Raw genomic sequence first — 20,413 nt, 5'->3', positions numbered from 1 at the left:
ATTTTGTCCAACAAAAATTTCGCTGCCGCATTATTTTAACCTCTATCTATATCAATAACACAGATCACACACTGTTTTCATATATAGACAGACAGACAGACAGACGTGTGTGTGTGTATATAGAGAGATATAAAATGTATGAACCTTAGGCGTACAGATGCCATTACTTGTATTCATTTTTAGAAAGTTTCATGTCACTTTGAGTAAAACACAATTTTTAAATGAATACCGCAGTTACAAGCAACATTCGGCATAACAAGTTAGTAACATCCATTTTTTGTCACAGTCAAGTTTGCTAAATTAAACTAGTCTCAGTATTCCAGAGCTCTCCTTTAATTGGAGTGGCCGGATCATAGGCTGTGACAACATTTTGACTTGAACACAAATATTTACCGAAACCTTTAGATTAGACGTGGCTGGTGAAGGTGCACTTTTGGTGTATTTTAGCTTTTGCTTTGTTTGTTGTACAGTTGTTAATTTTACATGACCCTTAAAGAGCAGTAGTCTTAAATGTGTTTATTTGAAATTGATGACCTGTTAGAATTTTCCCTAGAACTGTGTGAGGAGTACTTAATTCTATTGTAACCTGGTAGGCATTACACTGCAAAAAATTTATTTATGTATTTTGCACTGTCCCTGAGGTAAAGGAAACGAAATAACAAACCTTGCACGTAAACGCATGTAGTTCATGCTGGCAAAACATCCACTGTCTCGTCACTCCTTTTCTCCAGGTTGTATGATTAATTCATTGACTTTTGACACTTCAGTGCATCTTCTTGTAGCTTTGAGTGTTTCTCTAGAGCCACTCCAATGTTCATTGCAGACACCTAGCCTAACCACGTTTTATTGTTTGCACATAGTCAGTTTAGAATTATTGTTAAGTATCCTAATTGCAGTAAAAGCTTGCTCATTTATTTATTTTCTATACTTGCATAAGGTTGTGCAGCAGTTCATCCATTTCCTGTACCGACTAGCCACGACCAATAAGGACTACGCTGTGGTAATGTGTCGCTTGGGCACTAAGGAAGTGCTGATCAAAGCCCTGGACAAACACAACACAAACTTGCTGCTGGTGCCAGAGCTGCGTGACCTGATCAGTGACTGTGAGAAATACGCCAGCCTTTACAAGAAAATGACTACCAGTATACTGGCTGGCTGCATACAGGTACATTTGGAGCGCACTTAGTGATGTTTGTATATGGGGATGCGTATGCAAAATTTTGTCAGTCTGTTTTAACTAGGACATTGCTGGGATGACTCTTATTTACTTAACTGTTAAGAGGTGCCTATTAGCTGGTATAGCTGCATAGCTTTTCTTGTTTGCTGATTCCAAGTTTAAGTTAAGTAGTCGCTGGCTAGACCTGTGAAGTACCTCTTGCAGTTTTTGGAATATCAAAGCGGTGATACTGCATTCTCTCAAGTTTCTTTTTTGCAAGGACTGTGACCAATTGTAATGACTAGAATAGAGTATGTAATTTGTTTAAGGTCCCTGTCTAATATTTCTTCTTGCAATTTGTTGTTTTATGCAGATGGTATTGGGACAGATCGAGGAACATCGAAGGAGCCATCAACAAATTAACATCCCCTTCTTTGATGTATTTCTGAGAAACCTGTGCCAAGGTCTGTGTTGTCTGAGTGAACTGTTTTATCTATTAAAATCTTATAGATAAGACTGCATCCCATAGTTATGAGATGTAGTCAGTGCAGTTGCATTATTTGAAAGCAGCCTTTAAATTACGTTCCTGATTGTTCACTGCTGAAAACAGGCTTTGTTTTTTCTCATGAGTAGATGCAATGTCAAAGTGTTATAATTACTGCAATTCAACTGAGGGATTTATGACTTTTTTGTGTAATAATTATTATACAGGAGCAACTGGGTTAAAATCATCTCATCTCTGATTCCGTCTCCCCGTGCCTCCGTTGTTTCACAGACTGTCTTCCAGTCTGTTACCTGACACTGTTTTCCAAAGTGTCCTGTTCTTGATATAGAATTTCATCATTATCGCAAAAAATAATCAGAATTTCTAAATTTTTGTATTGTATTTTTCTACACAATTAGGTGTCGGAATGCATGTTTTATTGTAGAAATGCGTACATCTTGGCTCTGAACTGGAATACATAGTGAAGAACCAAGTCTTACTTTCTCTGATCCTTTAGGATCTAGTGTTGAGCTTAAGGAGGATAAGTGCTGGGAAAAGGTGGAAGTTTCCTCCAATCATCATCGAGCTAACAAGCTGACAGATAAGAACCCAAAAACATACTGGGAATCGAATGGCAGCACAGGTTCTCATTTTATCAACATCTACATGTACAAGGGGGTGATGATCAGGTATTTGATAATGGAATATGTCATTTATTTTCCTTATTATTATTATTATTATTATTATTATTATTATTATTCGAATTGAATTTAGTTAAATACATATTCAAAAAATGTTATCGTACAAAAGTTAACTATTTCTCCACGATTTTGTGTTTTCAAATGATCCCTGAGCCTAAACTAATGAACCATTGTGCATGTCTAACGCAGACAGTTGGCCGTGTTGGTGGCTAGTGAAGACTCCAGTTACATGCCAGCACGGATAATAGTGATGGGTGGTGAAGACCCCTCAAACATCAGCACTGAACTTAACACAGTAAGTAACTAAACGCAGATCAGTTTCGCTCCTTGTCTAAGCATGTCACTGGCTGCAAAACAAGATTTTTGGAACTATTTAATTCGCTAAAACCGCTTTTAATTGTGCTTCCTTGTCAATGCAGGTGAATGTACCTCCGTCAGCCAACCGTGTTGTCCTTGTGGAGAACATGACGCGCAGTTGGCCTATTGTGCAGATCAGAATCAAAAGGTGCCAGCAGGTGAGGCAATAGTATATGTTGGTGTTACACTTGTACCTCTAACTTCAACTTACCAGCTTACATTTTATGCTGAAAGCAATCTGTCTATGTCTGACCAGTTAATTTACTGCCTCTGCAACTAGGTTATTATGTTTAAAAAAAAAAAAAAAAAAAAATGAAGTGAAAAATGAAGCATACTTCTCAAATGTCTCATATAGAGTATTGAATACTTAATTGTTTTCCCATGAGACAGGGTGGCATTGACACACGAATCCATGGATTTGAAGTCCTGGGGCCCAAGCCCACCTTTTGGCCAGTGTTCAAGGAGCAGTTGTGCTGTAGGACATACCTCTTCCACACAACTAAGGCACACACTTGGTGTCAGGAAATCCTGGAGGACAAAATGCAGCTCCTGCAGCTCTTTAATAAGTAAGCAGCTCCTCCTCTTTCATAATTGTGATTATTTTAAAAAAAAAAAAAGCAGCTCCTCTTTCACTAATAAAAGTAAATAATGATTAATTATATATATATATATATATATATATATATATACACACAGTGCCTATAGAAAGTCTACACCCCCTTTCAAAATGTTCACCATTTGTTGCCTATAGCATGGAATTAAAATGGTAGGGGTTTTTTTTTTTTTTTTTTTTTTTTTTTCTATCTACACATCCTACCCCACAACTTCCAAGTGAAAATTATATTCTAGAAATTTGTAGAAAATGAATTAAAAATAAAAACTGAAATAGCTTGGTTGGATAAGTGTCCATCCCCCTTGTAATAGCAATCCTAAATTAGCTCAGGTGTAACCAATCACCTTCACCAAGTTAAGTGGCCTCCACCTGTGTTAAATTGTAGTGATTTACATGATTTCAGGATAAATTCAGCAGTTCCTGTAGGTTCCCTCTGCCGGGTAGTGCATTTCAAAGCAAAGACTCAACCAGGCTCTTTCAAAAGAACTCCGGGACAAAGTTGTTGAAAGGCACAGATCAGGGGATGGGTATAAAAAAAATATCAAAGGCCTTGAATATCCCTTGGAGCATGGTCAAGACTATTATTAAGAAGTGAAAGGTGCATGGCACCACCAAGACCCTGCCAAGATCAGGCTGTCCCTCCAAACTGGATGACCGAGCAAGAAAGAGACTGATCAGAGAGGCTACCAAGAGGCCAATGCACAGACTTTTATGGACAAGACTGGTCAAACTGTGCATGTGACAACAATATCCCAAGCACTCCACAAATCTGGCCTGTATGGTAGGGTGGCCAATAAGCCTTTAAGAAAGCCCACCTTGAATCCCATTTTGAAGTATGCAAAAAGTTTTGTGGTCTTACGAAACTAAAATAGAAATTTTTGGCAAATGCAAATCGTTATGTTTGGTGCAAACCCAACACAGCGCATCACCCAAAGAACACCATCCCTACTGTGAAGCATGGTGGTGGCAGCATCATGTTATGGGGATGTTTCTCATCGGCAGGGACTGGGGCACTTGTCAGGATAGAAGGGAAAATGAATGGAGCAAAGTACAGAGAAGTCCTTGAGGAAACCTGCTGCCCTCTGCAAGAAAGCCGAAACTGGGACCAAAGTTCACCTTTCAGCATGACTACGACCCAAAGCACACAGCCAAAGCTACACCGGAGTGGATAAGGATCAAAAAGGTAAATGTCCTTGAGTGGCCCAGTCGGAGCTCAGACCTAAATCCAGTCGAAAATTTGTGGCATGAGATTGCTGTCTATCAGCACTCCCCAAGGAACTTGACAGAGCTTGAACAGTTTTGTAAAGAAGAATGGTCAAATACTGCCAAATCTAGGTGTGCAAACTTGGTAGAGACCTATCCCAACAGACTCACAGCTGTAATTGCTGCCAAAGGTGCTTCCACCAAGTATTAACTCGGAGGGTGGAGACTTATCCAATTATGATTTTTCAGTTTTGTATTTAATATATAATTTTTTTTCTCAATAAAAACTTTTTCCTGTTAACAGTGTGGAGTATGGTATGTGGATAAGTGGGGAAAAAATCCTCATTTAAATGCATGAAACTGAGGTACTGACGCAACAGAATGTGAAAAAAGTTCAAGGGGGCGTAGACTTTCTATAGGCACTGTATATACGCAGTGCTTACCCGTTATAACGCGCCTCATTATAGTGCAGAATCGGTTATAACACGGTAGTCGTGGCTCCATAGTGCCATAGCTTCTGTGTGTGTGTGTGTGTGTATATATATATACACACACACACACACAGTACCAGTCAAAAGTTTCAGTACACTTGCTGGAAACTAGTTTTTTTCATAGACCGTGTTTTACGTCGTATGAGTTTCTGTAAATACTTGAAAATGAAAACACATGTTACAATATACAAAAGAAAACATAAGGAGTATCAAAGCAATGTTCAAGAAAATTGAAAATTGTCTCTAAATGTTGGATTCCTCAAAATAACCACTCTTTGCCTTAATAACAGCCTCACAAACACGATGCATTCGGTCAACATCACCCAATCACCCAACATGTCTTCCCAGCTCTTCTGCAGCAATTCCCAGAGGTGTAGAGCACTTGTGGGTAGCTTTGCTTTGACTCTTCTGTCCAGGTCGTCCCATACAAGTTCTATGGGATTGAGGTCTGGAAACTGGGCAGGCCAGGTCATTAGATTTGAATTGTCCTTCACTTTCCTCCTTCGCCAGATAGTTCTTGCACAACTTTGAGGTGTGTTTCGGGTCATTATCTTGCTGAAGAATAAAGGGCTGCCCAACTAGCCGTAATCCTGATGGAATGGCATGCCTCTGAAGTATGCAATGATAACCATGCTGGTTGAGCTTGCCGTGGACTTGGTAAAGATCACCAACTCTGTCACCAGCAAAGCAACCCCAGACCATGACACTGCCTCCTCCATGCTTGACAGTGGGAACCACACATGCAGAACTCATGCGCTCACCCTCTCTGCGTCTTACAAATACTCGGTGTTTGGACCCAAATATTTTAGATTTTGACTCATTGGTCCATAAGACTAACTTCCACTCCTCAAACGTCCAGTTTCTGTGTTTTTTGGCCCAGGCAAGTCTCTTCCTCTTATTCTGCACTCTTAACAATGGTTTCTTTGCAGCAATTCTTCCAGTTAGGCCAGCTTCACACAATCTCCTCTGAACAGTTGATGTTGAAACATCTGTACTTCTAGTAGCATTTAGCTGAGCTTGTATTTCAGGGGCAGTTAATCGCCGGTTTCGCAGACTTGTGACTCGAATGAACTTGTTCTCTGATTCTGAGGTCACCCTTGGCCTGCCTGACCTTGTTCGGTCCTCATGAGTGCCAGTTTCTTCAAATCGTTTGATTGTCTTGGCCACAGCAGTTACAGACACTTGCAAAGTTCTTGCAAGATTGACCTTCATTTCTTGAAGTAATTACAGACTCTTGTTTTCTTTGCTTAACTGCGCATATTTTGCCGTTTTCTGCTCCCTTACATTCAGGAATGACAAACTTGTGCCTATGATACCTATATTTGTAGTAATCATGGACCCTCACCTGTTAACAATAATTGGTGACAAAAGGTTAATTAGGTAACATGCTAGTTAACTCAGAACATCTAACAAAGACACTTTTATACTTAGGCCAGTGTTCTAACACCGTGTTGTACACATTTCAGACTTTTAACTGACTTGGGCTTCAGACTGAAATCTCCTTGCTTTGGATGACCATTTCATTGAAATTAACAAGATTTATATAAGTATACGTATCATATAATGAAATATTTATAGACAAATTTATACAGTTAAAAGCATAGATAATCATGAAAAACCTGGTTTCAAGCAGGGGTGTGTGTGTGTGTATATATATATATATATATATATATATATATATATATATATATATATATATATATATATATATAATTTTTTTTTTTTAAAGTATGTTGAGTAACACTTTATGAGTGAAAAATTACTGTGTTTTTCTAACCTTTTTATGCTGCTGTAAATGCATGGAAAATTTTACCACAATGAGTAATAACATCTAAAACAATCCTGCCCTAAAGTTAAATTTTATAGACAAGGGAAGTGTTCTAACAAGAAACAAGACTCGTCAGCCGAACAGACTGTCACAATTGTGTTGATGAATTCATTTTATCTTTCAGGTTCAACAGTGCTCTTCGACACGAACAGATGTTTGCTGACCGTTTCCTCCCAGACCCAGAGGCAGCTGAGGCCTTGGGGCGTACATGCTGGGAGGCTTTGATTACTCCCATAGTGCAGAGCGTCACTGTGTCAGGTACCCTACATATCTGCCGCCTTTTCTGTATTATAACCTGAAGAAAAATAATCTGAAAGTTTAATTTTGTTTGGATTTTTTTTTATTTAGTAGTCGTCAATTAGTGTTTTGTTATTTTCTCCCCAATTTAGTCGTGTCCAATTATTTTGTTTAGCTCCTCTCACCACTACCACCCCTGCGCTGACTTGGGAACGGCGAAGACCAACACATGCTGTCCTCCGAAGCGTGTGCCGTTAGCTGCCCGCTTCTTTACACACTGCGGACTCGCCATGCAGCCACCCAGAGCTACAGTGTCGGAGGACAACGCAGCCCTGGGCAGCTTACAGGCAAGCCCGCAGACGACTAACCCTCCCTCCCCCCCGAACGGTGCTCAGCCAATTGTGGGCTGCCCCCTGGGAGCTCCCGTCCTCGGTCGGCAAAGGGATAACCTGAACTCGACATCCAGACTATAGTGCGTATCCTCCACTCTTTGCGAGTGCTTTTACTGGATGCGCCACTCGGGAGCCACTATGTGTAGATGCTTTTTTTTTTTTTTTAATATAAATATAATCTAAATAAATGTTTGTATGTATTGTTATAAACTTTTATATCATCGACTTATTCCTTGGTAACCCCCCAATGAAATACCAGTACTGTGACTTTGCTGAAAGTCCTTACTAATGAAAAGGTTGATATGAGAAAGTCTGCTTAAAAAAAAAAAAAAAAAAAAAAACCACCACCTGTGCTGCTCCTAATGAACCATTGCTGTAAAAAAAAAAAAAAAAAAAAACCACCTGTGCTGCTCCTAATGAACCATTGCTGTAAAAAAAAAAAAAAAAAAAAAAAAAAATTTAGCCAATACTGAGTGTGTTCTGTCTAAGTACCAAAATTATTTTGTAGGTGGTGTTTTAAATTTATTGGTGATCAGTAGTTGGGTTACTTTGTATCTTATACAGATAACATTACGGTGAGCCCGCTGTCCTGGCTGCTGAATGAGTACCTGGAGAATTCTGAGATTGCGAAGCGTTGTAAGGGTCGGGCAGTTGTCTTTAATTCTCGGGTTCGGAGGCTGACTCACCTCCTGGTCCACGTGGACACCAGCCTGCTGGACACAGAGGAGCTCAAACCACCCGTGAAGTCAAGTAAGGATTAATTTGTCATTATTGTGAACTCTGTTAAGCTATGCCCCTTTTATAATTTCTCCCCTTTTTGTAAAACAAGAGGCATTTATTGTCAATATGAAAGTAAGCAGTCCAGCACTTTCTCAGAAGACTGTTTTTGTACCTCTTCAAGTTAAAGATTTAGGTCCCAAAGTAGTGTCAGATGTTCCATGTATAGTGAGCACTGTACTTGAGTATTTTTCCTTTGGAAATAGACTGATCTACACTACAGATCTCATCAAAGGTTGTCAATAAATTATATTTTTTTAGAACCCTATTTTACCAAATTTAATTTATTTCATGCTAAAATTGTAACGCCTCAGTTGGAAGTTCGTAATACTTCTCTCTGGAAGTAAGTAAGCTATATTTACGCCTTCTGTATTGAAGATATCTTTCTCATTTTCAGAGGTTATCAACAGAAGCAAAGTTATTAAGTGTAAGTTGTCTTTACTTTGTAACTCACAGGCCAGTTTCCTACCATAACATTTCAGTTTGATAGCTCACTTAGGGCTAGATTTGATCAACCTATGCCCTTTTTTTTTTTTTAAAGAGCGTTTTACAGCATCTATCTGTGGTTATCCTTAAAATTGCTGATTCAGTCCATGGGGATTTGCCAGGGCTGTGGAATACGCTAATAAAATCCAGCGATGGCTAATCTGGCCGGTGTATCTGGTGATCAAAAGAGTTCCGTTAGCTTAATTCTAACATTTTAAAACATTACACAAATAAAAATTCAATTAAAATGTAAAAATATTGTTTTACCCATACATTGAGACATTACATTTGGTAGGAGCTTCCAGGATGCTTGTTTTCTTGGAATTTCTTCTCATTTGCTATAAGTCTAGTTTAATTTGGTACATTTTTTTTCTGTTTCTCTTTTTAGATTAGTTTCTTCTTTTTGTTCCTTCTCTGAACAAGTTAAATGTCTTTCATTTAACATAAACTGCAAATGAATACAGACACAGGATTGTTTATATATATTTATATATTATATATATATATATATATATATATATTATATATATATATATTATCTATATGTGTTGTGGTATGTGTGTGTTATATAATATATATATAGTATATATATATATATATATATATATATATTATTATATATATATATATATATATATATATATATATATATATATGTATGTATGTATTTTTTAATCTTATTTATTGTTACAGATGGAAAGGAAGGAAAGAATAAAGAGGCCACTTCTGCATTATCTGCTGCCAGGCCCAAAGTGAAGAAAGCCAGCAGCATTGCAGGAATAGCACAGTGCTGGCAATGGGTGGTGCAGCAGCAAGTAAGTCCAATAATGATTGTGCTGTCCAAATACGTACTTATGCTTTTATTGTTTTGAGAGCAAGATGCATTTCAGGTTTCTAAGGAGTAGAAAGTTGATTAACAGGAATCCACTTGCAGTTGCATTTCGAATTTGTAATTGGTTTCAGAATGGCTATTAGCCCTATATATTCCAGAATATAAATCCACCGAGTGACAGGTCTGCAACATGTAACAGCATTGGAAGGGGAACTACAAGGGTGCATTTCATATGTTTTGCTATTTTCCCCTTCTGCTCAGGTTAAGAAGTTCCTGGACTCTTCCTGTAGCTCGGCCGATTTTGTTGAGCGGTACCGTAACATGTATCTGCGTTTGAAGACCACCATGGAGGAGCTCTTTGGACAGCAGACGGCATTTGTTCTGGCACTGCGTCAGGGTTTCTCAGCCGCGTTGCTGCAGCTCTCCGTCCTGACCGCCATGCATGTGAGTAACCAGCACCCCTCTGTGTGGCATTAGTAATACATTCCTCTAGTTCTAGGCAAGGTAAACCAATTGATGAGCTACTAGTGCAGCCTTTACTACAAGCTTTTCATAATGCGGACATTTTCCCAGTCCAGTGCCTTACTCTTCTTTACCCACACAGGTGAGCGAAAGGTTTGCTCAGCACATCGACCTGATGATCCAGGAGAGCGCTGTAGACTCTGGGAACATGGAGAAGCTCAACCAGCTGCAGCAATTCATGGAGCCCATGCTGTTCCTCTCTGGTCTTGAACTGTCTAACACCTTTGAGCACTTTTACAGGTAACATATTGGTCTTGCCACACAAGCCATATAAACTGTATCTGCAATTTCTCCTACAGTTAACATAATGATATTCATAGTTAAGGCTACAATTTTGTCACGGAAATCGTAAATATGAAAAAAGTCTGAAATGTTGGAAATGGATGTAAACACTGAATTAGGCGCTTCCTTTATTTCCTTTAAATGCAGCATGTCATGCACTGAAAATACAAATCAGTCTTTATATTTTAGAATGTGGTGTACAATTTTAAAGCTCTTGTGTATGTCGATGTAGCTAAAACTACATTATTTGGTGAACTTTCTGTGAATTCTTGTTTTTTTGATGCATCTCACCCTGTGAAATGTATTAAGTGCCAAAATCTTAGCCTTATTCATAGTACATGTTGGCAAAACTTTCGATTTTAAATTGATCCAATTGACATGAATTTGTTCTCAAAGTAAACGCATTTGCTGCTGTTGTACAGAACATCAGGTAACAACAAAAACAAATTAAAATACTTTATTTGGTTTTGCTCTTGTTATATCAAGTTGTAAATTTATAGATAAAAGCCCACTAAAAATGTATCTCTATCACAACAAACACCCTGGGTAACTTACTTATAACCACTTAGTAGCTCTTTGAACAAATAGTGTCCATAATAAACGGTTTTTCATCTAGTAGTGTTATCTAGAGTTGTATACTGTATATAGTTTTTAATATGCTTGTATTGACATTGCCTACCTCCCTGATGTCAGGTACTACCTTGGTGATCGACTTCTGGGCCAGGGGAAGGTGTGGTTGGAGAGAGCTGTGATTGAACAGATTGGTACGTGTTTCCCGAACCGCTTCCCGCAGCAGATGCTGAAGAACCTGAGTGAGTCGGAGGATTTGCAACAGGAGTTTCACCTGTATAGGTTACAGCAGCTTGACAAGGCCTTGCAGCACCTGGATGAAGAGGTGAGTTTACCCTAAATTTGACCGTGTATTGATTAAGACCACATAGTGTTCTTTTGGAGGGGCGGAAACTCATCCAATGTTCTTTCTTAACCTAACTGGTTACAAGTTGTTCATATTTAGAAATGCAAGAAACATCCAAAACCCATAAGGCATTACGTTGGTGAAAATATAACCCTGAACACATGCCCCAGTTTTGGTATTCTAAGCTTTACCTAATGCTCTGTTGCAGATGATGGAGGATCAGTCATCATCCCCTGAAGATGAGAGTGAGGTGAAGGTGCTGGTGCTGTCCCCACGCTGCTGGGTCATCTCTTCCCTCTGTTACCTGGAGAATCCCAGCAAACACTTTCCATCACCGCTCTGCAGCTACCTGGGAGAATTCTCAGAGTTCTACACAAACAGTGAGTAGGAAAGATGACTCCATGAAAACAGCAGACCCATATTTTCAATGTTTCAGGACTCCAGGCGTGAAAAATATTCAAATTGAACTGTTGTACCAGGGTTGACTTTCTGTAATAAGTGTAAAAAGGGTTCTGGAGAAATGTGGCTATATGATCAATTTGTCCCTTTAAACCAGCCGTTTTACATGTACTGCTGATATTTGTAAGGATATGTTTGAATGGAAGTGGATTTGTAAAAAGTTTTCCATCTTTTCAGGTCAGTATATGTACAGTCTGACCCACACCAAGCCCCGGCGCCTGCAGTGGACATGGCTGGGACACGCTGAGCTCAAGTATGGGTCCTTTACCCTTTATGTGTCAACACTGCAGATGTACATCCTGCTGCAGTTTAACCAGCAAAATGTAAGCCTTGATTACATTTGTACATACCTCCTTTTTTTTTTTCTGAGCGTATTAATTGACGCTCCTAATAAATCTATTGAAATCCTGTATATTAAGTGGCATGCTTTATAAACTGCCTGTAACAATTCTTTGGCTTTCTCCCATCTTGCTTATCTATTATTGTTAGCATCTCCTTTTTTGTTTATGTTCATTTTTGCACCCATTAGTTCAGTAATGTGTTTAGCTTGAGCAGTTGTCTTATCATGTCCCCTGTTCAGGAGGTGACGGTGGAGTCCCTGCTGCAGTCTACAGGCCTGTCTTCAGCCCTGCTCTGCCAGGCACTGAAGCCCCTCACTGCAGACAAGGGAGTTCTGATCAAGGTTGGCTCTACTCAGGACTCAATGAAGGGTAAGGGCTTGGATGATCTACAAACGGTTCTTTGTTACTAGTACTATTTTTTCTTTTTTTTGAGAAACTAAAATGACCAAATCCTTCCCATTTTTTTTTGTAATACAGGGGTTCTGAGTCTGAATGAAGAAACTCTGTTCCGTGGGAACAAGGAACAAAGCTACTGCTGCCTGCTGCCAAAACAGACTTACCTGAATGTGGATGAAGATGCTGCCAGCACACTGGAGAGGAAGAGGAACTTCATCTACTGCCTGATTATTCAGATCATGAAGGCTGAGAAGGAGCTGCACATTGATAACTTGGTGTTTAGGGTAAGATGAACCTGGGATTGAATCTTGCAAAGTGCAGCCCAGTTTTCATTATTCATACCGAAGGTCTTTTTTGATGTGAAAATAGATAGCTTACTTGTGTGCCTTGTAAACGGGCACTACTGGGTTTGTGTTAAAAATGAGTTATCCCAGTGGCAGGACTTTATACAGCACCTGCTTTGAACAAAAGCTACAGCTGCATTTTAAATGCATGTAGTAATTGCAAACTTGGTTTCAACTGTTTTGAATTCTCTGTATCTCATTCTGTTGTATAATTAAGGAAAAACTATTAATTTACAATATTCCTTAATTTCCAATGAAATGTCTCCTGGCAGGTGATCGAAATATGCCAAAAGCAGGAGTCTAGCAAGTCCCCACTGCTGGTGCGCTTCAGCTGCAGTAACACAGACGTGCTGTCCTGCATTATGCACCTTCTCAACAAGGGCTACATCAGGAGAAACGAAGACAGTCCCCACATCCTGGAGTTTGTTCCCGAGGATCCCACCACCCCACAGAAGGGCCAGGCTCACTTAACCTTTACCAAGCATGACATAAAGAAATCCAACTCGCGCAATGAGGAGAATGTGTCCCCATTCAGGTATAAAACTAATGAGTGGTCACACTAGAAGGCTGTTTGTATGCCTTCATAATGTGTAGAATGTTATGCTTAAACTGAGCTCCCCCTTGTACTGCTTGTGTGTGTGTGTTTTTTTTTTAAATGTTCTAAATGTTGAGGTCACAAAGTGGTTTTCCTGGAGAATTAATTCCCTAGCCATTTCTGTTCTTGCTCTGAAGGTCCTACTGGGGAATCTACTTTTTGAAGTTTCTATTAAAGTGGACCATGTCATGCCCAACCACCTTTAGATTACACTAAAACTAAAGCACACAAATCAGAGCTGTAGTTTTGCATTAGAAAGGCTGGTTTGTCACAGGGGTATATGAAAACAGTTGATTTACTGAAACCAGAGGCTGAATCTTACATAGAGCAGCCCAGTTTTAAAACCACCGAGTTGCATTGGTCACCTGTGGAGAACACCTCGTTAGGTCAGATAACAGAATTGTTATTTCTAAGCAAGCCTAGAATGTTGCCTGCTTTTCCAATTTAAAGAGAGGTTTCCTAATTGTTCGCCAGTTTGGACGGCTTCTCCCCAGCCCCGCGGAGCTCTGAGGACGGGGTCCTGGAGGCAGTGCTCTTCTCAGTCGGCAGGACAATGACTCGGGATGAGGTACGGCAGCTGATGAACCAGACTGTGGGGCAGGTCGCCGAAACTCTGAGCATCTCCAGTGACGAGGCCCAGCACCTGCTGGTGCACTGCAAGTGGAATGTGGACCTGCTGATCCAGCGCTATGCAGAGGACTCGGACTCCCTGCTACTAGCCTCAGGCATGCAGGGCAAGGCCATCCAACCATTGCCCAGCCCCGTCATCAACTGCCCGGTGTGTCTGAGCCAGCAGTCTGGAGAGCACGACGTAACCCCCACCCTCAGCTGCATGCACTACTGTTGTAGAGTGAGTTATGCTCCTATGTCTTATTTACCTAACGATGACTTTTTCTGTCTAAAGTCGCACCTTGTTGTTCGTGATGTTGCCTTGTTTAGAAAATATACAAACATGACACCGCTATGCCTGAATGGTAAAACAGTGATGGTCAACACTGACAGCATCTTTTCCCCTTTGTTTGTCAGTCTTGTTGGAAGGAGTACTTGACAAGTAGGATCGAACAGAACCTTGTTTTAAATTGCACCTGTCCCATCTCAGACTGCCCTGCCCAGCCGACCACAAAGTTCATTTCCTCTATTATTACAGACAAGGAGGTTATTGCCAAGGTAAGCAACAACAGTTTATATTTTGTGAAAAGACACACTGAAGGTGTAATGCATATATTCTAGTTGCTAACATTTTATAAAATGCCAAGCTTTGTGCCGTGTCCTATTTTGCTTCTGGGGTTGTTTGTGACAGTTGTCTTAACTACTAACATTTTGAAGATCTTAATTCTCTTTCCTTTCCAGTATGAGAACACCCTTCTGCGAGGTTATGTGGAGTGCTGTTCCAACTTGACCTGGTGCACCAACCCACAGGGCTGCGACCAGATCCTGTGTAAGGAAGGCATTGGCAGTGTGGGCATGTGCTCCAAGTGCTGCTGGTCATCATGTTTCAGCTGCAACTTCCCAGAAGTAAGTGGAGTCCTCCCACATTGACCACTATAGTTCTGTAAAAAGTGCATATACACTGGTATTGGGATTGACCAAATTGTTTTTTCAGATGTTCAGAAAATACTAGGACTTTTTTAGTTGCAAAAAGTAAAATTGTTAGGTTTTTGTCTTGTCTCTTAATGGGGAGTAGAATGAAATATATTGGACAGGGCAGTGGGGATCAAACTTGTCTCATCCAATTTCTTTCTGTGTTCAGCACTTCAGTAAAACCTTTCTAGTTTTATTGAAGCGTTGCAACACAATAGTAATGATGCCTTACGTAACCTCATGAATGTTCATCCTTCTTTTTTTTTTTTATTTAGTCGTTGCCAATGGTTTTTACCCCAGTTTCCTCCTCAATTTGGAATGCCCAATTATTATTTTTATCCTGGCTCACAGCTGCAACTCCCACGCCGACTCGGGAAATGGCGGCAGGCACACGCGTCCTCCGAAACGTGTCCCGTCCGCCAAGTAGTCTTTTTTTCACACTGCAGGTCTACAGCGAAGCCGCCAGACCCATAGTGCCGGAGGACAACACAGATCTGAGTGACTTCTACAGCAGACACGCAGGCGCCTTGTCGGCCATAGGATGCCTCCAGTTGTTCAGCTTTTTCTGAACTGTGTACTCTTATTTTTCAGGCTCACTATCCCGCAAGCTGCAGCCATGTGTCTCAGTGGATGGACGATGGTGGGTATTATGAGGGAATGAGCATGGAAGCACAGAGCAAACACCTGGCAAAGCTCATCTCTAAGCGGTGCCCAAGCTGCCAGGCTCAAATTGAGAAAAACGAGGGATGTCTGCAGTAAGTAGTCGTAGCTGGAACGTTGTCACCTGTGACTCATGGCGCAAGTGTCTCTCAATGGCTGAACTGGGAATCAGTCCCGGGATCTGATGGTTCTTGGTGTCTTAACCATTCTACCACATTGTGCCTCTTCCTGTGGGACAGTGTTTCTCACAGTGAAGCACTGCAGTCAAACCAATATTCTGCTGTAAACTGGCTGCTAATATTCTTGATTTTTATAGAAGTTCTGGCCATACTGATGAGCTGCACCTGTTGATAAACATGGAGCATTTTGTTTGATGGTGGCATACAAATTCTTAATCTTTTTCTGCAGTATGACTTGTGCCAAATGTAACCATGGATTCTGCTGGCGATGCCTCAAATCCTGGAAACCAACACACAAAGATTATTACAACTGCTCTGCTATGGTGAGTGATAGAGTAAGCATATTCCTAATTGAAACTTTATAGCATATTTTTATTTATATTTTTAGCTCATTGGACTTCTTTACTAACAGGAGCGTCGATATTGTTTGTTACTGTGATAACTCATTTTATACCCTTTTATAGGTGAGTAAAGCAGCACGCCAGGAAAAGAAGTTTCAGGATTACAATGAAAGATGTACTTTCCAAAATCAGGCTAAGGTAAGGGAGAGTAAGTTCATTGAGTAATCTTTGGTATGATTAATCCAGAACATGAATTGGGACTTTGAAGACTATTGCATATGGGATTTGTATTCATAACACTTTTGTTTAAACAGGACTTTGCTATCAATCTGGAAAACAAAGTGTCTGCCATCAATGAAGCCCTTCAGATGAAGTCACTAACGTTTGTGATTGATGCCTGCAAGATTCTTGCACAGTCCCGCAAGGTGAGAGGTTTAAATAATTCTGTAAAGTGAAGCATGCCTTATATCTGTAGAAGTAATCATGTAAATTAACAGTGATTCATTTTACCTTTTTTGAACCAGACATTATGGAAGACAACCACATCTCTTGTAAACCTTATTTCAGTTGTTCTAGCCTATTTTAAGTGTGCTGGGATTTAATGTAAAAAGTAGAGACCATATAGCTTGTCCAGTTTTCCCAGCTTTATCTTCCATAAGACCCCTTTTTTAACCTGTGAGAGACACCTGTGGGAGGCTTTGTGCTAGTGCAGTCTGAATCTGACCTTGTGTTTTTATTCAAATGTTTCCAGGTTCTTGCTTACTCATGTGTCTATAGCTACTATAACCAGGACACTGAGAAGATGGATATTATGGAGCAGCAGACAGAAACCTTGGAGCTTCATACCAATGCACTGCAGATACTGCTGGGTAAGAAGAAGAAATTCTATACATCTGTTTACATTGCTGATGTTTGCTCAACATTTACTTACTTGTTTTACCTTTTTACCAGGCTTTTTTTCTTTATTTTATTTATTTTTTTCACAAATTCAACATCTTTCAGGTGAACCTTTTCAATATTTATTTATTTTGACATCCCATTTTCTCTTTCCTGTCAATTTCTAATGGAATGTTATGCTTTTTTCAGCATTAACAAATCTGGCATACAGTGGCATGAGTGGCTCACAGTCTTAAACTTTGGATTATAAGATTTGACACTTTTACTAAAAAAAAGTTTAATAAGATTATTGGTGAAATATTATCACCGTCAACTATTATCCACCATGTTGGAAATTTCAAAAACAGTAAGCTTCAATTCCTTTTTCCAGAGGAGACACTGTTGCAGTGTACAGACCTGGCATCATGCATCCGTCTATTGAAGCCAGAGCACTTGAACACTGGGCTGGAGCTGATTCGCAGGATCCAGGAAAGGCTGGTAGCAATCCTTCAGCATTCCACACAGGTAAACAGTTCCCAGACAAGTAGACAAGCTTATGCGTGGGTGCATGTTTACAATTTACCTTTAAAAGGGAGCATTACTAAGTATGGGAAATAAGTATACAATCCAGACCACTTTAATCAAAGTGCCACTCTTGCACAGACTGACTGTAGGAGTGAACCATGCAAGATATTCAGTGCAGTTAGCATCTACTAGTTTTAGTAAGAGTAAGAAAATTGTTGGATGCCTTCCATTTTTCAGCAGATCACTGGATGACAGATCAATTCCCAGCCTGATATCCTTGAAACATATTGAAAATATGTTATAACCAACAAAGACTGGTTGGTTATGGAATGCGCTGGAGTGTTCTGGGAACACTTAACAACCAGATTTCCATTGGCATCATGCAGATCTATAAATGGGTAGTCTTCAGGGAATGTGCTTTATTTTAGGAACACTTGATTAAAATGCCATGCAAATCCCACTCTGTCTAGCTGTAAAATATTATTCAGTGCTCCCACACATGAAAGAATCCCTGTAATATTCAGAGCTAATCAATAATACATTTAGACTGTTAATCCAGAGTGGAAATGAATGCAAGTCAAGTAATAGGTAGAAAATCTAAATAAAAGTAGAATAAATGATAGGACCATTCTGCACCTTGCCTAAAAAAAATAATGTGAAGTAGGCTAGTGCAGGATATTTATCTGGGTTTTGTGTAGGCTCCTTTATTACTTGCATGTCTCATGCCGCAATTAAATTACCTGAACTCTGTGAGGAGACATCACTGGCATTAGGATTCTGTCACCAGCAAAGAAGAAAAAAGACGCATCATCGTCCTAAAGACTGCCTCTAACTGTAAGGGATCCTTTCCTTTTTTGTGGAGTGTGTTCTGCAGATTAACACAGAAAAAGTGCTCCTGCTGATATTATCCTTGGCTGATATTATTATTATTATTACTCAGACTAGCCTTGCAGATTTACATGGGTGGTCTAGAATATTGCTTTTTTACTTATATATATCCAAGTTTTTCAACACAATGCATTTAAGTATGACAAAGTGAATACAATTTTTGAATAGTTAACACGTTGCTACAGTGGCTCCTCCATGACGCCTAGGCAATAGGAGAATAGTATGTAATCTGTGATTTGCAAAACAGTATTCAGTTAATATATTATTTTTATTCACAACTTGTAATGTTCATTGCCACCACCACTGTATGTGTCCTCATGAGCAGCTGCTTCATACTCTCTTGAAAGGGTCATTTGATTTTTATATTCAGTGAACAAACCCTCATTCTTTTAGTCTAGTGAAGAGAAACAAGTAGTAAACAACCTGTCTGTCATTTTAATCCCAGGATTTTCGAGTGGGGTATCAGTCAAAAACAGGCGCAGATCAGGAGGTGGCTCAGTCTTCAAATATAGCTGACCAGCCAGACTTGAACAAGGAGTAAGTATATCTGGGGAGGACCTAGCATGCTAGGTGTACAGCTATGGACACAAGTTTTTCATCACCCTATAGAATTAACTGATTTTGCTTCATAGTCGCATGAAAACTGCTGAATAATGTTATGTTAACATATTGAATTACATATACAAAAAAACTGAGAAAGATTTGACTTTTCGAAACTAACATGAAATCATGTACTACTATTATGGCTTCCGGTAGACACTTGCAATCTCATTTGGTAGTTTTATTTGATTACATGATGTTAAATGAAAGATCTAAATTATGTAATTATGTTCCTGTTGTATTTTATTTATTTTTAATTGTCGCAATCCTAAAATTCTAGGCGAGGCGGGGGGTTATATGGGCAGCAGTATATTTCATCTAAAAAATAAAAACAAACTTTTAATCATTCTAGGGCTATGTTTATGAAAGTATCACACAATGTTGCATCCAGGTCTTTTCTTTGGCAGTGGTTCACAACCTGCTGTCTCAGGCATTCAAGATCAAACTTTTTTTTTTTTTTTTTTTTTTTTAACTCTTTCCTTCCTCCTCCTTCCTCTGCAGGAAGAAGTCTGATGGCGGGTCTGACTCTGACTCTAACAATAACAACAATGCAGGTGAGGAGGAGGAGGAGGAGGATGACGATGATGATGACGAGGATGAGGAGTACGACGATGAGCACGTCCCAGAGTGGCACGAAGACTACGATGATGATGACATTGACGAGGATGAGTTCTTCTCAGACGGCGACGGGTCAGAAAACCTGGAGCAAGACTTCAGCCCCTACGATTAATACTTAAGAACAAATCCAGAATGCCATTGCAAGTATACAGCATTGTGTTTAAACAAAAACAACAAAAAATAGGTATTTAAAAATAAACACACACACAAAATGGGTTAGTTCTTTTTTTTTTTTTTCTCCAAGTAAAAAGTCGCTTCAAAATTTTAAACAAATGTTTTTTGAATGCCATGAGAAAGTATACTCTCTTAAATATAAATATTTATTTATATATATATATATATATATAAATAAACAGAGTGTGTGTGTGTGTGTGTGTATATATATATATATATATATATATATATATATATATATATATATATATATATGTATGTGTGTGTGTGTGTGTGTGTGTGTATGTGTTTACACTTTAGCCTGACTGGTAAGAATACTGTTTAAAGGAAGATTTTTTTTTTTAATATTAAAGTTCTTTGGGAGGTAGGTAAGTGTTGTCTTTTTATGGAGGACTATTTCTAGTTTAAGAAATGTATTGGACAATTGTGTTTCAATGGCAGACTAATCAAATATAACCCTTTTTGTGGCGGAGGTTTAAGATTTAAGTATTATTGATCATTTGATTGTATATGTCTAGACCAAGAAAAACATATAATACACATGCGTGAACACGCACAC

General features: G+C 39.3%; 1 protein-coding gene across 2 annotated transcripts in view; it reads left to right on the top strand.

Annotated features, from left to right (window-relative positions):
• Positions 1-19,913, top strand: part of LOC121316774 (cullin-9-like) — a 48,333-nt gene extending 28,420 nt beyond the window's left edge. Inside the window, exons 14-42 of one of the 2 annotated variants that reach the window (XM_041251949.1) lie at positions 938-1,165; positions 1,530-1,620; positions 2,158-2,329; positions 2,531-2,636; positions 2,761-2,856; positions 3,089-3,264; positions 6,958-7,091; positions 8,027-8,212; positions 8,637-8,666; positions 9,419-9,540; positions 9,819-10,001; positions 10,162-10,319; positions 11,055-11,256; positions 11,486-11,657; positions 11,914-12,059; positions 12,317-12,446; positions 12,555-12,757; positions 13,090-13,352; positions 13,887-14,262; positions 14,439-14,579; positions 14,763-14,927; positions 15,585-15,748; positions 16,062-16,155; positions 16,297-16,371; positions 16,488-16,598; positions 16,925-17,042; positions 17,441-17,574; positions 18,908-18,999; positions 19,564-19,913. In XM_041251949.1, coding sequence (XP_041107883.1) covers positions 938-1,165; positions 1,530-1,620; positions 2,158-2,329; positions 2,531-2,636; positions 2,761-2,856; positions 3,089-3,264; positions 6,958-7,091; positions 8,027-8,212; positions 8,637-8,666; positions 9,419-9,540; positions 9,819-10,001; positions 10,162-10,319; positions 11,055-11,256; positions 11,486-11,657; positions 11,914-12,059; positions 12,317-12,446; positions 12,555-12,757; positions 13,090-13,352; positions 13,887-14,262; positions 14,439-14,579; positions 14,763-14,927; positions 15,585-15,748; positions 16,062-16,155; positions 16,297-16,371; positions 16,488-16,598; positions 16,925-17,042; positions 17,441-17,574; positions 18,908-18,999; positions 19,564-19,792 — 4,497 coding nt within the window. In that variant the 3' untranslated portion in view covers positions 19,793-19,913. The remainder of the gene's footprint in view (positions 1-937; positions 1,166-1,529; positions 1,621-2,157; positions 2,330-2,530; positions 2,637-2,760; positions 2,857-3,088; positions 3,265-6,957; positions 7,092-8,026; positions 8,213-8,636; positions 8,667-9,418; positions 9,541-9,818; positions 10,002-10,161; positions 10,320-11,054; positions 11,257-11,485; positions 11,658-11,913; positions 12,060-12,316; positions 12,447-12,554; positions 12,758-13,089; positions 13,353-13,886; positions 14,263-14,438; positions 14,580-14,762; positions 14,928-15,584; positions 15,749-16,061; positions 16,156-16,296; positions 16,372-16,487; positions 16,599-16,924; positions 17,043-17,440; positions 17,575-18,907; positions 19,000-19,563) is intronic. The other variant, XM_041251950.1, reaches the window with a different exon arrangement.
• The last annotated feature ends 500 nt before the right edge of the window (positions 19,914-20,413 follow it).

This window comes from Polyodon spathula, chromosome 6 (assembly GCF_017654505.1).
Source record: "Polyodon spathula isolate WHYD16114869_AA chromosome 6, ASM1765450v1, whole genome shotgun sequence".
Classification (NCBI taxonomy): domain Eukaryota; kingdom Metazoa; phylum Chordata; class Actinopteri; order Acipenseriformes; family Polyodontidae; genus Polyodon; species Polyodon spathula.
The sequence above is the reverse complement of the archived record's forward strand: the minus strand, read 5'-3'. Positions and strand labels throughout refer to the sequence as shown.